Source organism: Marmota flaviventris, chromosome 1 (genome assembly GCF_047511675.1).
Source record: "Marmota flaviventris isolate mMarFla1 chromosome 1, mMarFla1.hap1, whole genome shotgun sequence".
NCBI lineage: Eukaryota > Metazoa > Chordata > Mammalia > Rodentia > Sciuridae > Marmota > Marmota flaviventris.
The window spans coordinates 218,753,212-218,769,728 of NC_092498.1; the positions used below are offsets into that span (position 1 = coordinate 218,753,212).

At 61.9% G+C, this 16,517-nt stretch overlaps 1 protein-coding gene and 2 long non-coding RNA genes across 15 annotated transcripts in view; 1 reads left to right on the forward strand and 2 right to left on the reverse strand.

Moving 5' to 3' along the window:
* Positions 1-3,879: 3,879 nt before the first annotated feature.
* Positions 3,880-6,797, reverse strand: LOC114106001 (uncharacterized). The gene is made up of 3 exons (XR_003585126.2): positions 6,572-6,797; positions 5,397-5,609; positions 3,880-4,549 (listed from the first exon to the last, which is right to left on the reverse strand). It is a non-coding gene; the product is annotated as an uncharacterized lncRNA (long non-coding RNA).
* Positions 6,798-6,932: 135 nt separating this feature from the next.
* Positions 6,933-9,690, forward strand: LOC139702582 (uncharacterized). Of its 2 annotated transcripts, none has more exons than XR_011705198.1 (3): positions 6,933-7,059; positions 7,233-8,320; positions 9,411-9,690. It is a non-coding gene; the product is annotated as an uncharacterized lncRNA (long non-coding RNA). The 2 variants fall into 2 exon arrangements; XR_011705199.1 differs by having other exon boundaries at positions 6,933-7,051.
* Positions 9,691-12,389: 2,699 nt separating this feature from the next.
* Celf5 (CUGBP Elav-like family member 5) overlaps positions 12,390-16,517 on the reverse strand; it is a 32,724-nt gene continuing 28,596 nt past the window's right edge. For 5 of the 12 annotated variants that reach the window (XM_027952526.3, XM_027952529.3, XM_027952524.3 and 2 more), the window contains 2 exons: positions 13,935-14,018; positions 12,390-12,706 (listed from right to left, as the gene is read on the reverse strand). In XM_027952526.3, coding sequence (XP_027808327.2) covers positions 12,579-12,706; positions 13,935-14,018 — 212 coding nt within the window. In that variant the 3' untranslated portion in view covers positions 12,390-12,578. Of the gene's footprint in view, positions 12,707-13,874; positions 14,019-16,517 lie in introns of all 12 variants that reach the window. The other 7 variants (XM_027952515.2, XM_027952531.2, XM_027952522.3 and 4 more) reach the window with 2 other exon arrangements.

Genomic DNA, 16,517 nt, shown 5'->3' on the forward strand with positions numbered 1-16,517 from the left:
AGGCGTCCCCCCACCGGCTCTCGGGACACAGGACACAGAGGTGGGCGCGTCTTGGCCAGGGTCACACAGCACCCTGGCCCACGGCTCCCTCCCCGAGCCTGGGTGCTGCCGGGCTCCCTGGGCCTAGCTGCCACAGGACTCCCTGGCTCAGGCCCCAGGACAGCGGGGGTCTCCCCCAAGTCCCCGCAGGTGGCCAGGTCGGCAGGAGGCTGCCCGGGCGCCCTTGGTGACACCAGCGGGCGGGTGTGGGCCCCAGGTGCCGGGGCAGCTGGGACACACTTCCAGGGGTGAGGGGCCAAAACCACCTCCCTCTGCCTGTGTCCCCTCCTGGCCACTCTGCCCTGCCCCGCCACCCCGCAGAGCCCCCGCCCGGGCAGGAGACCCGGGGGTCCGAGCCGCCGCCACTCACCATCCACCACATCTTGGCCGTCATGTCGTAGCACAGCTGCCACTTGACCGCGCTGTCCCCCGGCCGGCTGGACCCCGGGGGCCCCGGCACCTCCATCCTGGGCGGGCGGCGGGCGGCCCCTGTCGCCTTATTCAGACAGAGCTGCGGGCTGCGCGGGCCGCCGGGCACCCAGGGGCGGGCACCCGGCCTCCATGTGCCCCTCAGGAGGCTGGAGGAGGTGCCCGGGCCAGGAGGGCAGCGGCAGGGCGGGCGCTGGCCCCAGGCCCGTCTCACCAAGTGGCCACCCACAGCCCCAGGAGCCCAGTGCAGGGCGGGCGCGCGTGCCCGGGCGCAGCTGGCACGGCGGCCCCAGTGTGGGCTTGTGGACGAGGCTCGGCTCTGATTGGAGACCCCCCACCCCCGGAAGCAGCCAGCGCTCCCGCCCGCGGCCGGCTGCCGCCAAGGACCACAGGGCGGGTGGGCGGAGGGAGCGGGCAGGCGGCCGGGGTGCTGCCACCCCACGGCCTCCTGGGCCAGGGCAGGACCCCAGGTTCATGAGGGACCGCGGGGAGTCTGGAGAGGGCACCCCAGGCGCTGCCCCGCAGGAGGACGGGGGGAGCCCTGTTTCGGGGGCAGAGCCCTACCAGGGACCCAGCTGGGTCAGTGGCCCGGGCTCCTTGGGGCTCCTGCCTCCCCACAGGAGCAGCCCCGGGAAGGGTGGGCAGAGACGCAGACCCCACGAAGGAGCCCCCCTCATCTGGTTTTCTTCTCCCGACTTCTGAGACCAGCAGGGGCCTTTGATTTCATTATTTAGTCATCTTGGTGCATTTGTGGACACCGAGCCTGTGTCCAGACTGGACAAGGGGCCCGTCACTGATCTGCATTGGCTGGATGACCTGGCCCTACACTGACAGCAGGCAGGACTAAAGGGAGACAGCAGGCAGGACTTCCCTGGGGAAGAAGTGCCCCTTGGCTGGGAAGCGGCTGGGAAGGCATCAGGCTGGACCTCCTTGGCCTCTGCCTTTCCATATGGTGCTGGGGCCTCTGAGGGGTGGACGGAGGGAACCAGATGTGTTGGGTGGCAGGTACAGGGCACCATTGGGGACCGAGGTGCATCCCAGGGATTTGCAGGCAAAGCGGGTGGCACACTGGGGACAGGAGACTCTGGCCTCGTCCCTCTGCTCAGCCCTGGGCCCTTCAGGAGGCCTCCTAGGCTGCAGCGCTGTCCCTGCCCTCCTCCCTGCACCCCTCATGGTCCCCCACTCCCGGCGGCTGGCTCCCAGCTCCCGGCTTCCTGGTGGCAGAGGGCACCCTGGGACTCGAGGCCTTGGCGGAAGCCCGCCCTCTGCCCTGGACACCCTGGTCCTGGTGTCAGCTCCTACGCACCCTTCAAAACCCAGTCCTCATGCTCCCCAAGAGAGGTGGACAAGGACGAGGGACAGAGACGGAGGGACAGAGGGACAGACGGTGGGAAAGCCCAGAGACAGGAGGAGAGGCCCTCAGCGGCACTGCCCGCCGCCGGATCTCTCCCTGAGCCCCACTGGACAGCCTGCGGAGCCCCTGCCCCAGCCTGGGCACTGGGGGCTGAGGGTCCTCCCCCAGCGTCAGGGACTGCGAGGGGCAACGCCCAGGGCTGTGCCGTGCACCAGTGGACACAGCGGCCATTGAGGAAGGGCGGGAGGGAGCAGCACCTACTGCATGCCAGCCCTGACGAGAGCCACCGGAGCCAGCACTGCCACTGTCCCCTGCACAGACAGGAAGAGCAGCCCAGGGCGGCGCCTCGGGAGCCCAGGGCCAGGCGCGGCCCACGGTGCGGCTGGGGTCCTCCCTCTGAGCTTTGCTCGGGGCTGGGAGTTAGCCTCATGCCGTCGGCCATTGATCTAGGAGGTCAGCGCTGTCCTTGTCCCCATTTCAGAGAAGGGAACTGAGGCTCAGAGAGGGGAGGTGACCCGCCCAGAGCTTCACAGGGCTCTAGGGGAGCTGGTGTCCACCTCCTCAGCAGGCCCCTGGGTTTCCCCTGGTGGACGGGCTGCGGGCAGGGGGTTTCTGTCCGTCGCTGCTGCCCCCTGCGCCTGGGGCGACCCTCTGAGGGGGCGAGGAGGAGGGAAGCAGCCGCCTCGAGCTTTTGCAAACCGGGCGGTTCCCGCTGATCCCCACCAAGACCGGGTCCGGTCAGCGGTGGGGAGGGGGGCGGGGCGCGGGGCGGGGCCTCGGCTGGCCACGCCCCGCCGGCGGCCTCCGCTCGCCCACGTGGAGGCCCTGCCCGTAGCTATAATTTGCCTCGGTACCTTGTGGTCGCAGGAGGCAATTACCCACAGATGTGCGGTTGGAGGGAGGCCTTCAGCCGGCGCGGGTCAGAGCCGGGCCTTGGGGGGAGCAGAAGTGGAGGTGGCCTTGGAGCAGGGCGGGCGGGGGGCCGCAGGACGGAGGAGAGATGCTGGAGAGACGGGAGCAGAGCCCGTCACTGCTCGGCCACTTGTCCACGCCAGGGAAGGGGCCCACGAGGCCTCGCCCAGTGACCGAACCTGCCCACAGCGGGGCCAGGGCGCTTGTGGGGGCTCCCACCCCACCCCACTTCCTGTCCCCCAATACCCAGAGCAGAGGGGCCAGGTCCTCAGGCCTCTGCCCGCTGCGTGCCTCCATTTCCCCGCAACCTCTCTGGGCTCTCCTGCCCACACCGCGCCACCTCGTTCATCTGCGTCCACGGGTCATGGACGCTTTCCTTCCAGCCCAGCCATTTGTTAAAAGGACTCAAATGGGCTTCAGGAGAAGGTCTAACCGGCCGCCGAGAGCAAGGTGCGGGAGCCTGCTCAGCCCCCACTGCGCAGAGCTGCAGAGCCGGCCGCTGCCTCTTTCTCTGTGGAGGGACAGTGGCATCAGAGGGGTGTTGAGCGAGGAGCCCCAGAGCCCGGGCGGACCCGCGCCGGGAGCTGGGAGGGCCGTGCCCTGGGCCGGGCCACAAAGCAGAAACTTGTTATGATTGTTGGGGAGCCGGGGAACGGGCAGGGCTCTAGCACCCAGCTGCACGCGCAGCCCGATGGACGTTCTTGAAGGCAGAAGAGGGGTTAAAAAACCAAAAACAAGCAGGGGGTGCGGGGACAGAGGGAGCAGCCGTGCGGACAGCAGGCGATGGAGAGGGTCCTGTGCTGAGCGGGCGGCTCCACCGAAGCCCACACCTGGGAAGCGGTGGAAACGCTGAGGAAAGGGAACTGAGGGAGTTCGTGACCAGCAAGCTCCATGGTTTGGATCTTGAGTGTCCCCAAAGGCCCGTGTACTGGAGGCCTGGGCCCCAGGTGGCGGTTTTGGGAGGGATGGAGCCTTCAGGAGGCAAGGCCCTTAAGGGGATCGTGGACCCTGTCTCTTCCTCTCTCTTTTGTGTCCTGGTCTGCTCCCCCGAGTGCTCCCCGCGTGCTCCTCCAGGATGGGCTGCCTCACCACAGGCCAAAGCCACAGGCCGGCTGACCACGGGATGGAAATATCCAAGACCACAGTGAAAATAAACCTTTTCTCTTTATGAGCTGCTTTTTTTCGGGTACTTGTTACAGTAACAGAAAGCTGACTGATGCAGGGTTCAAGGTTGAGGGAATCAACATGCTGAGCTGTCAACTTCTCCCCAAACTGACCCATGAATTCAATGCAACTCTGATTAAAGGCTCAGCTCCGCGGAGAGTGCTCGCTCAGCACGTGTTGGGCCTGAGTTCCACCCCAGAACCAGAAAAAAGAACAAAATGGGAAGAGTCACCCTCCCTTATTCCACGCTGACCCCCAGTAACGCAGACCAAGAGCCTGGCCCCTGTGCATGCCGGGGCAGGGTCAGCGGGGGCCTGCAAACGTGGCCCCTGCCTGTCTCTGTGAGCACAGTGTCACTGGGACGCAGTGTGGCCGCGCACTTGCCCTCCACAGCCGGCAGCTTTCAGGGCCCAGTGGGAGAGCGGCCCAGCGGCTGTGGCCTGCCCAGGAGGCTTCCTGTCTGCCTTCCGTCAGCTCTTAATCTAGACAATGTGGCAGGGACCAAAGGATGGACAGAACCGAGTCGGGAACAGGCACGGCCAGCAGATGCCCCTGCAGTGGCCAGTGAATCAAGGAGGGCGGAGGGCTTCAACTCGCAGGCCTGGCCAGCCACGCCTCACACCGACGGCCACCTGGAAATGGATCGCAGACCTAAAGACAGACAAACCACGGAACGTTACAGGGGAAAAGTCTCAGCCCGTGAAAGAAGAACGTGATGGACCAGGCTCTGTCAAGATCAGGAATTCCGCCCTGTGAAAGAGGCCGTCGACAGAGTGAGACCACAGCTAACCCGAGACTCACGAGGGAGGAGCGAGCCAGGTAAGGTGACCAGGTGAGCCAAGGGAGCAGACGGAACTCCCAGGAGAGGGGCAGTGTGTCCCCAGCAGGGAGGAGGATCCACAGCGCGACATCACACGCGTGTGTCTGAATGGCTAAAGTAAAACTTAAGACCCGGCAATGCCGAGCGCTGGTGAGGGCGTCGAGCTGTTGGGACCCTCGCACGTCGCAGCATGGTACCGTCCTGGGCAAGGGCTTGGCCACAGGCCTCACCCCGGCTCCGGCCCTGCCTGCTGCGTGGAAGGCCTCCTCTGACCCTTGACCCCCACCCCCACCCTCTACAGCCCTGCGCAGGAGCCTCCTCCCCCTGGGGACTCCTCTGGTAGGGACTCAGCTCTGTGACGGCTGCTGGGTCTGTCCAGCGGGGCAAGTTGCTCCCGTGTTTGGGTCTTGTCTCCCCATCTGCACAGGGGCTCCATGATGTGCCCTTTGCAGATTTTGTTGTGAGAGCCAGTGGGTCATCAGACGTCCCGAAGCCAATGCTGTGCGCGGTGACCTTCATTCACCCCCTCATTTATTCGTTTGTCAGACTTTTACTGGGCACCTACTGTATGTCAGTCTGTGCACTGAGCACTAGGGACATAACAGGACCCAAAACAGACCCCCCTCCTGCCCTTGGGGAACTCAGGTCGTTGGGGGATGGACGCGCAGTCATGCTTACCTGAGGCCTGTGATAGGTTCCGCTGGGGGTGGAGAGCAGGACAGTGGAGCCGGCTGTGCAGGTGAGCTGGGCAGGACCGGGCGTAATGAGGGTGAAGAGCTCAGCTGGAGCTGACCGAGGAGGAGGAGGGTCCAGGGGTCGGCCTAGCACTGATGTCCTGAGAAGCGCCTACTCTGAGAAGTCGGGTGGGTTCACGGATTGGCGACTGAACTCCTGTGACACGGTGATGAAGGGGGAACATCGGACCTAGAAAGACCAGGCCTGCCACCCCCGTGGACTGGCTTCTAAGGGAAGCAAGACTGGAAAGCTCCCTCCACTCCCACCCACCCACCCGCCCGCCCGCACCGCACGGGTCCCTCTGTCCAGGGCTCGGAGCTGTCCGGGACCCCCGGTGCTGAAGTCCAGGCTGGGGCAAAGTGCCTGCCGGGGCAGCGCGGCTCGACTCGCATCCCTGGATCGCACCCAGGATGGCAAAACTGTTCAAGCGTCATTGCTCTGCGCTGGTTTCCGTGCCTGTACCCCAACCCGCCTCTTGGAGCTGTGCAAGCTGAGGCCACCGAGAATCCGGAGACTCCTGTCCAGCCTCCTGTTTGAGAAGTTACTGCGCCTTTAAGAATCGCTTTAGGCGTCACTCCTGGCATCACCGTCACCGGGGCTCTGAAGGGTTCAGGCTGTGGATTGGCTGACGGCTCATGAATATGTAGATCATGTCCGGGTGGGGCAGGGAGGGGTCTGGAGGCGGGGCGCGCAGGCCTGGCGCTGGGGGCGTGGTCAGGGGCGTGGTCAGGGGGTTTTGTACATTTTGTTCCCTGCAGGACCTACAAGAGCCCTAGCGCACGGTCGGTGGTTAATGAATGCGTACTGACACTTGAGTTCAGTAGGAGTAATGTCCCAGAATTCACTTCTGACGCGAGGAGGCCCTATTTTTACCCTATAATATTTAAGGCTGTTATTCGCGGCGTTCCTTGTGATCTGCCCTAATTCTGGACGTGCACTGTCACGAGCCCCGTCCTACAGACGGGAACCAGGCAGGAAGGTCCAAGGGTACAAAGACCAGGTCGCTCAGCAGATCTGGAGGCCGGGCCTCCCGTGCTGTTTCTTACTCCGGCCCCCGCGTGCCCGGCTTCCAGGCTCTGTGCAGCCCAAAGGCGAACCAGGGCCTAGGAAATGCCTACCTGTTGGCCGAGGTCGTCCCTGTGCCTGGAAGGCCACTCCGTCTGTTATGGTCCAGCATCTAGGAGCCGCAGGGGGGAAGCGAAGGGCTCCTGGCCGCGGGAGGGAAAGGACGGGCGCAACGGGTGGGGACGCGGCGCCCACGCTGTAGGCTTCAGGGGATGCGCAAAAAAGTTTGGACGAGGTAGCTTTTGCCACCCGGGACAGAAGCCAGGCAGAGTCACCCGCGGCGCTGGCCCTCGGCACAGATGCCGCTCTGGACGCCGCGTAGGTCTCTGCTGCCCCCTGCTGGTGGTCCGGGCGAAGCCTCGGGAGAGTGAATTTTGAAGGAACTTCCGGGCTCCGCAGGACGGGTCCAGACCGGGGAGGGCTTCGTGTCAACCCGGTTCGCCTCGTTTCCAGAGGGAAACAGCTCAGACGACTTCGCTGCTTGTCCAAGCTGCTGCCAAGCGTCAAATCGGACTCGAACCGGGAACTGCCTGGTCTGGACGTGAGCGCTGTGCCTTTGGTGCATGTGACGGGCTGGGGCGGCTGGGGCAGCTGGGCTCCGGGGTGGAGGTCAGTGCCACCGCCCTCCAGCGCTGCTCTGGCCTGCCTGAGGACCAGCGGGCCAGCTCTGCAGCCTGAGCCCTCCATTCTCTGTCGCCCCCACCTGTGAACTAGGTCCCAAGTTGCCACGGCCATTGCGAGGAGACCCCGAGGCTCTTGGGTCTGGGTGGAACCAGCCCTTGCCCGCTGCCCGCCTCCCTCCCATTCCCTGCTCCACAGACCTTCAGTGCAAACAGGGAATCTGGACACACCAAGGGTTAAAGTCCCCGGCTGCCCCAGGTGTGCCACCTGTGCCTCTGTCCCAGAAGCCGAGGGTACACAGAGGTTCCTGTCCCAGGTGAGGTCTCCCTGGTGTGTGGCTCCGGTGGCCTCTGACCCCCTCCAGGCGAAACACCCTGCCCACCTCAGTTTCCGTGGCTGGCATCCTTTCTCCTCAAACCCCCCACTGTGGGGGGAGAAGGCTGCCATGTGGTGGGGAAGCCCAAGCAGCACCGTGGAGCCTCCTGGTGATGAGGCGCCTGCCCTCTGCCCACAGCCGTATGCGGGAGGCAGCTGGGCAGCAGCTGTCCCAGTCCCAGGCACCTGCAGGTGAGGAGGTCTTGGGTGACCTGAGAGGCCCCAAGTCACTTGGCTGAGCCCTCCTGGGACTCCTGACCCACAAAAGGGTGAGGGTCAGACAATGAATGTGTGCTGTTTTAAGCTGTTAGATTTGCAGGGGTGACCTGTGACACAGTGACAGCTAGCTGGCCTGTGTTGTGCCATGTAGCCTGTCCCCCAGAAGGACACATGAAAATTTCCCCTTTGAATTAGCTCTGCCTTTAGCCAGGAAAGATGTCACCAGCCTGCGGTGGCTGGTTGGGGCTGCTTTCTCGGGTGAGGTCTTGGCTCCTTTGGGGTGAAGCGGGCTCTTCACTGCTGACTAGTTGATTCCCAAGTCGCCAGACGGTTCCCATGTCCCCTGGGGTTCCTGAACCTGGGCCTGGTGGGGTCTTCCCCCGCATCCTGTGGGGACAGTGGCAGCCTTGCTCACGTTGTGAACCCACTCAGAGGCTGTGTTGGGAGGGTTGTTCTAATTGGCTTTTCCCCTGCCTGTGACCCAAAGGACCCACAAGAACAATATTCGAGGAGGGAAGGTTTATCTGAGGCTCACGGTTTCAGAGGTCTCAGTCCATGGAAGGCCGGCTCATTCCCGGGGGCTCGAGGTGAGGCAGCGCATCATGGCGGGAGAGGGTGGCGAGGGAGGCAGCTCACACGTGATCAGGGAGCAGAGGGAGAGACTCCACTGTCCAGATACAAAACCCACACCCACAGCCGCACCCCAGCCGCCCCCAGCCACCGCCCAGTTGATCCATCAGGGATCAATTCACTGATCAGGTGAAGGCTGCGGCCCAATCATTTCTCCTCAAAACCTCTTCACTGTCTCACCCACGAGCCTCTGGGGGACACCAGCTTCCCACCATAACAAGGGTGCACGTCCTCAACATGGAAGATGGGGACTTACACGCCCTCTCTGGACCCCTGTGTACTAATATTATTAGCAGGACATTTCTCCAGGGGTCGTGGCAGGTTAAATGAGTTAATCCCCTACACCTCGGACCAGGGTTGCCGGTTGTGCTCTCTGCAATGAGGACACGGGGTGACTGAGCCCCTGAAAGGGGGCTCCGGGTAATAAGGAAGAGAAGGTCTGCTGCCACCTGCATTTAAATATCCACGCTGGCCAGTGGCTGCTGTTGGACAATGCAGGCCAGAAACGATGCCTGGCAAACAGTAGGTGCATAATTGGTGCTTGGGAGGATAGTGTCCTCCAAACCTTTTCCAGCGGCCAGCTGACGCCCCGCCAGCGGCTCCCCGGCATCCTGGCTACGCCAGACTCTCAGCATGCCCCCCAAGGCCTTCCACGGCCCCTCGCCCCCAGGACAAGGCCCAGGCTCGCCCACGACACTTAGATTCCGACCCTCAGCAGGATCTGGAATGGCCTTTTGAATTTGGGTGGCTGCTTTCTGGTCTCTGTCCACCTTCCTCCTGGACTTTGGCCTCAGGGGGCAGGGTCAGGATATGGCACACAGTAGGTGTTTATTGATGACAGGGCCATCTTGGTCCGCTGACCCTCCCCTCCACAGTCACTGTCCCTGGTGTTCCCACCACCTGAACCCGGTTAACACGAAGCCCTTCCCGGTCTGGACCCGTCCTGCGGAGCCAGAAAGTTCCCCCACAATTCTTCACCCACAGGAGGGAGAGTAAGGCGAGAGGCGGATCTTTAGCAAGTAAAACTTTTATTAAATAAATTTTTAGTTTTTCTCAGACCAAAGAGAGGTGTTTGGACATGAAGACGCTTGTCACCTGAACACCTCAACAGTGACAAGGACCCTCTCCAGGCACGGGAAATCGGCTTTGACACAAAATCCAAACCAAGTCAACCCAAATTCCCTCCGAGCCCTCTCCTTTGCTCTTGCGTGTGAGTGTGTGTGTGTGTGTGTGTGTAAGTCAGTCTGCAGGTTGAAACTTCATGAAATTACTTGTAGCAGAAATAAAGTACATCGTACAAATCACGCAGGTCTCGACGTGGAGTATAAAAATGGTATTTACAGCCAGTAAACATGGACTAGAGGACAGCACAGGGCACCGCACACACTCCCAGGCAGGCCCGCGGGGCGGGTGCCGGGCCCCGCGAGGCTGCGTGGCACCCACTGCACACGTGGGGGACAGGACACAGGCACGCACAGGAGTGGCTCGCAACATCACCAAACTCTGGAAACCGGACGAGTTTGCAGGAGTTTTTTTTTTTTTTTTTTCTTTTTCTTTTTGCTGTGGTCCCCACCCCCCGAGGTCAGTCACACATTTTGGTAGAAACAGAAGGGAATGCTGTGTCTCTTTTCTTTTTAAAAATTCTTTTTGTTTTTGAGCTTAAGTCATCCGGAGCCTCATGTGGCAAGAGGCCCGGCTGGACGTCCAGACGGACTCGCCTCTGTGCTTGGACGGGGCGTGGCGGCCGGAGGCTGTACAGGAGCGTCCCCAGACCCCCGACCCCCGCTAGAAACAAACATCTGTTATCATTGGATTTCCCCCCATTTTTTTTCTCTTCTTTGTACCTGCTCAAAAAGACAGAAAAAAAAAAAGAAAGAAAAGAAAGAAAAAGGAAAAAAAAAAGAAAAAAAATCTGTCGAGGTATGAAGGTCACTATCAAGGTCACGGTCTCTGATAAAGGGGTGCTTGGGCAGTCCAGGTTGGGCTTGTCCAACACGCTTGGCGATCTTGGTTACAAGACCTTAAATTCGAGGCTGGTGATTCACAGGCAGGGACGATGGCGGCCTGCCCTTGGGGGGGCAGTGAGGGACGGGGCCTCCCCCAGCCCTGGCTGCCCCGGCGCAAAGCTAAGGGCTATTGGTCACACAGTAAGGCTATGACTGAGGGGTGGGCGCAGGGAGGGCAGGGAGGCCAGAGGGTCTCTTTGTGCCACAGGAAGGCAGGCCCCTGGGAGGGGGACAGGGTGGGGCTCTGGAGAGCAGCTGCCCGGGCAGGACGCTCCAGCTGGCGGGGCCCAGAGGCCTGCGGGGATCGGGGTGGTGGGGGCCCACAGTCCCGGAGGTATTTCTGTTGGCGCATTCCTGGCCTGGTGTTCCAGCTGTGGGTGGACGGGCACCTGGCCGCCCAGCCAGCCTCGGCCCCTCCTCCGTCCCTGTGGAGTGACCGGCTCAGGGTCACCCTCTTGGATGGAAGGAAGTCGAAAAGTTTGGCCCCATGATCTATACTCAAAAATATATATATATACTGTCTAGAGCTCTCTATATATACGCATATATATATATATATATATATATATATATATATAGGGAAAGCAGTGACTTCCTTCTGGGAAGCCACCAAGGGGGTCCCGTGGGCGGGGAAGGTCCTGAAGTCGGGGGCAGCAGGTGAGCCCTTGGCTCCCAGCCCAGGAGACCCCCACCCAGGACAGAGCAGAAGGCCCCTCACTGTGGCCTTCAGAAGGGTTTCACATTTTGGGGACAGGGTAAGGGCAGAGGGGAGGGAGGGCCGGTGACCCAACACAGGCGCAAGTTACGGGAAGGCCTGGGTCGGCTGGGAGGGGAGCCTCATGGGGTGGGAGGCCCCTCAGCTGGGGGGAGGGCATCCAGGAGCAGTCCTGGGGCACAGCAGAGGACGCCACCCCCGTTCGTCCCCACCAGGAAGGGGCCGGGAACCCGAGGCCCATATTGTCCAGAGAGCACAGCCCCTGGTTCTGGGGACAAATGGGACAAGGGCGTTCCTTTTCTGACCCCTTCCCCACTCCAAGCCATTTACAGTCCAGAAGCCAGCTTCTTCCCGTCTCTGCCCCCCAGGTTCTCGTTCATTGGTGGCTGAGTCCCCAGACGCTGGTGACAGTGCCTAGCACATAGTAGGTGCTCAGTGAGGGTTGCCAGCTGAGAGCGGAAAGTGAGTGGACGGCAGTGTGGCCTTTGTTGTGGCCTCCGGTTGGCGGTCCCCAAAGGCACTTTCCCGCAGGGCGTGACTGTGCAGGTAGGGTCCCCCCACTCTGTGCTGCGCCCCAGATTCTAAAACACACTGACAGGCTCTAGCTGAGCTCCTACTTTGTACCAGACCCAGTGAGGTTCTTCACGATGACGGCGAGGGTGATCAAAAAGAAGAAGAGTCAAAACAAACTATCCAGAGCTTTTGAGGTGGCGGGTTCTGGGCTTGGCTTCAGAAAGACCCAGCAGGCCCCTGGCTGGGTCCTGTCCTGGGAGCCCACTGTGCTGACCCTGGGCTGACTGTTCCATCCCCGAGAGGATGAGTTTGTCTGTTCTATGCAAAACAAGCTTTGGGGGTTTTGTTGGGGTTTTCTGCACGATGGTTGGCGGTGTACCCCGTCCGCCTTCTCTACTGGGTGCATGTGATACTAGAGGAGCTGGGCCCGGTCGCGGCTGGTGGGGAGGGGACAGGGGCCTCCAGGCACTGTCCCCACCTCCTGCGCTCCAGCCCTGGTTCCCAGCGGAGCTGGATATCGTGAAGCCCCCACCTCAGGGACCAGGGTCTGGGGTGCGCACTTGACACTTTTTCCTGGGGTTCAGAGCTCTCCAGCAGGGAGAAGGGACACACAGGACAGGACAAAGCCCCTCCCCCACCCCTGCCACGGACCAAACCTGCTTCCTGTGACCTTGTACTCATCCTTCAAGGCCTCCTCCGGGAAGCCTTCCCAGCCGGCCTGGGGCCCTGCTTTCTCCCCACCTCCCCACCCCCCCCCCCCTCTGATCCACCCTGACCACAGGGTCACGGGGGGCATCTTCGTCCAGCTCTGTCCCTGCCAACCCACCCTGGGGGCTTCCCGTAGCCTCCTGCAGCATCCCCAGGGGGAGGGTTTGGAGAATAAGCGAGGGGAGGAGGGTGTGGACAAGACAGGGCGGGGCGTGGGGCCGCCTGGCGGCTCACCTGGGCCAGGCCCACAGCCTGGGGCGGCCGAGGGCAGGGTCAGTAGGGGTGTCCGGGGTCTTTGGGCCGCTTCAGCTGCACCTTGAGCCTCTTCGTGCCGATCTGGAAGCCGTTCATGGCCTGGATGGCGGTCTGCGCGCTGGCCGGGTTGTCAAAGCTCACGAAGCCTGTGGAGACGGGGCGGGCTGTGACGTGGGCACCACGGCCTCTGCCCTCGAGGAGTCCTGGGGCGCGGCCTGTGCTCGCACGGGCAGGCAGGCCTGCCAGAGGACACACGGCGGCCACCCCGGCTTCGTGCTGAAGTCTCTGGACTCGCGGTCCTCTGTGGACGGGGAGCTCACTCCTGACCTGGGGTCCAATCTGCTGGAACTTCCCATCTGGCAAGGGAGACAGGGGGTCCCAAGGGCCACGTTCTTCCTTCTCCCTGGAGCATCTGCCTCCCTCTCAGCCCTGGAAGCCACCCTGCTCCTGTGAGACCTCTGTGCCCAGGACATTTCCGGGGGCGGGCTGTGTCCCAGATTCTCCCCTCCCCTCCCCTCCCCTCCCCTCCCTCCCAGTCCTGTCTGTCAGTCCTTTGCCCCGGGCCAAGGCCACCAGAACCACTCCAGCACACTCCTTCAGTGTCCACCAGCCCAGCTCCCTCCGCCTGGCACCTCCAGGCCACCCCCCAGCCTCCCGCCCTCCTCCTGGCCCTCACAGGCCAGGTTGTGTGGGTCCTGCCCGCCTGCCAGGGCCCGGGAAGAGCTAGGAGTGGCTTGGAGCTGGGGCAGGTCTGAGGTCTCCCTGCTCTGGCCACGCCTGCCCACCCGCTGTCTAGTTTGGGAGACCGAGGCTCAGCGGGACAGTGACCCTGAGGAGATGCGAGCCAGCCAACGTGCGCATGCCTCCAGCATCTCTCCCTGGAGGTTGGAGTGGGGACGGGTTCGGGCACTGGGGGGTCTCTTCCTTCCTGTGTGACCTCAGTCCTGTTCCTGGCCCATTCTGAGATTCTCTTTCCTCCCTCCATAAACTGAGACGATGCCTCCTTCTAGGGCAGCTCCTGCCACGTCCCCTGGGATGCTTGTGCCACAGGTGGGTAGAACCTAGGAGCTGGGAGACCCCTTGGGGAGGGACTTCTGCTGACCTCCTGGTGCTGCATGTCAGTGCCCAGCACAGTCCTGGCACACAGTAGGTGCACATAATACATGCACACAATAGGTCTGTGTTGACTGAGTGGGCCTTTGAAAGGATATAAGGAAACTGCCTGGCACACGGTGGTGCCTAATGAGTGCACCCTCTGATTGTGAATGTGCTTCCTTTGGCCCAGGCCTGCCCTGCTCCAGGGCAGCTACTTACCGAAACACTTGCTCTGGTTGGTGGCCCGATCCATAAACACCTTGGAGGAGATGATATTGCCGAAGGGCAGGAACATCTGGGTCAGCTCCGTGTCTCCAAACTCCTGGGGGAGGTGGTAGATAAACAGGTTACAGCCTTCGGGACCTGCAGGTGGGGGAGAGAAAGACATAAAGCCCCCAAGGAGAGGAGGCGGAGCCCGGAGCCCACACCCTGGAGTCAGCTGTGGGGAGGGGGCTGGCTCCTCGCAGCCTGGAGTCGGGGGCGAGGGGCAGGCCACGATCCCCCCCTCAGATATGCCCAAGCAGGAAAAGCCTCAGGCCAGGGTCAGGCAGCCAGCCAGGCCTTGTGGCCCACACCCTGGCCAGTCCAGAGCTCCCAGAGACCCCGGCCCTCCAGAAAACCCACCCTACACTCGGCTCCAGGCCATCAGGACAGCCAGTCAGCCTGGCCCGCGACCAGGAGTCTTGGCAATTGCACAGATCCGCCTTAAGTCCTTCAGCAGTTTAAGACAGACCGCTGTGGCCAGCAAGCCGGGGCGGCTCCGAGGAACAGCACATGCTTAGCACGGGCAAGGCCTCGGGTCCCCTCTCCAGCACCCCCTTAAAATAAAATTAAGTTTCCAGAAAGCCCAGTGGTCACAGAACAGAACAAAACATTCCCAGAGTTCCAAGCCCCAGACAGGGATAACCCCCAGGCCTTGGTGATTTTCAAAATTCAGATGGTTTGAAAAGAAACTCAGATGCAGTGAACATGATCTCTTGAGTCCTGAACCCCAGACGTACAGAAACCGTAGGTAACTGAGCAAGGACATACCATACCAACCAGAGTCGCTGTTAAAAATAGTCACGATTAGTCCTCCAAGACAAGCCCCAGCCCAAATAATCCCCACCGCACGGCTAAGATGAAATCATAAATAAAGCGGCAGTGTGCTCTATGGCTCCGTCCCCCTGCAGGACACACGGCCGGGACTGCGGGGATACCCCTTTCCTTCCGCACAAGGACCAGGGCTCTGCTCTTTCTAGAGCTCAGGTTTGCACCAACACAGCTGGCAGGTGACACGTTGATTCTGAGCATAACTTGAATTCTGCACTTGTTTATCCCCTATTTTATTCCCCCCCAAACACTGGGTGATCGCATAAAAGCGTACCCCGCAGAACTGAGCTCGTAAGGAGACCCGCTGCATGCACACACCGCACACGGCCAGCTGCTACCCCTGACCGAGGCACCCCGACCCTGCGCCTGACTCCAGGCACCCACCCTCTGTCCGCCATTCCACAGTGACGCGTGGCAACCCCTTGGCCGCCACGTCCACGTGCAGACCTCAGGTCTTTCCCACCTTCCCAGGTGCTCCTTGGCCACTGAACAGGTGTAAAGCCACGACCTTTCTTTCTACGACCACTTTTCCCTGAGCACGCTGCTGGTGGGCTTGGACCACTGATTCCGGACTCTCTTTGGGTTTTGGGACGCAGTGCCACCGCAGCCTGCCTGCAGGTCAGCCCCCAGTGCCCTCAGGAAGTGGATCCCAGGTCCCCACAGACACCGATCCCACAGCGCCCATGTCCACAACATGGTGCAGGGTCCTCCCGCAGACTGACGTCATCACGGGTGACTAGCACCTAATACAATGCCAACGCTGTGCGGACAGTGGCTACACTGTACTGGGGATAAGGACAGGGAACGGTCCTTATGTGTTCAGTGCTGACAAAATGACACTTGTCTGCATATTTCCACCTGACCTTGGTTGAATCCTTGATTCCAAACCTGCAGATGCGGAAGGCGGAGGGTTTCAGACAACTTTCACCCAGTCCACTCAGGCTGAGGGCGGAGGTGGAGAGGGGCTTGGAGGGGACACCCAGGCCAGAGTCATCCCCCCTCAAAAAAAGGACACAGTGATGCTACAGAGTCCCTGCTGGTGCCATCCTGTGGTAAGAAATGGGGGTGCTGCGAGGTCCTGGGAATGCCTGACATGTGGAGGTGCTGGCCGCGACTCTTGACAAACACATGGTCTGGGGTAGTGGCTTGTCACACAGCCTCCAGAGGACATGCTATCTGACCCACCACGGGAAGCAGCTGGTTGGCACAGCCAGGGGGCCCCCTCAGCCCAGCGCTCACCCCAAAGTAGGCTCCCACCCACGGGCCAATGTCAAGGGAGAAACTGGGCCAAGCCGTGGAGTCAGGCGCCCTTGTCATGGGATGGCCTGGAGCTTCTCTGGCTGGTCGCCTGTCCTGAAGACGCCCTCACTCCCGGTCACCCCCGGGGCCCAGATGGACACAGGTGTTGCAGAGGAAGAAACTGAGGCACAGGGGCCTCCTCGAATCAGAAATGCACGGACTTGAACTTCAGCTGTCAGACTCCTGAATCTATGTCCTCCCTCCCTGGACAGCCCTGGCTTTCCTGGAGAGGCCTCGGTTTACCCAGCCGCTCCTCGAGCGTGCCAGGCCCCAACCTCAAGGGTTTCTCTCCCAAATTCCTGGCCTCTGGAGAGGCTGGTGGGGGCCAGCACGGCTCCCACTGTCCAGGGGAGCAAACTGAGGATGAGAGAGGGAGATTCCGTGGCCAGCCAGAGAAGGCCCAGGCGCCGTGCAGCTGCGCCCGGCCGGGAACCGGCTCGGACCGCGCGCTCCCCGCAGGTCCCCGAGGCC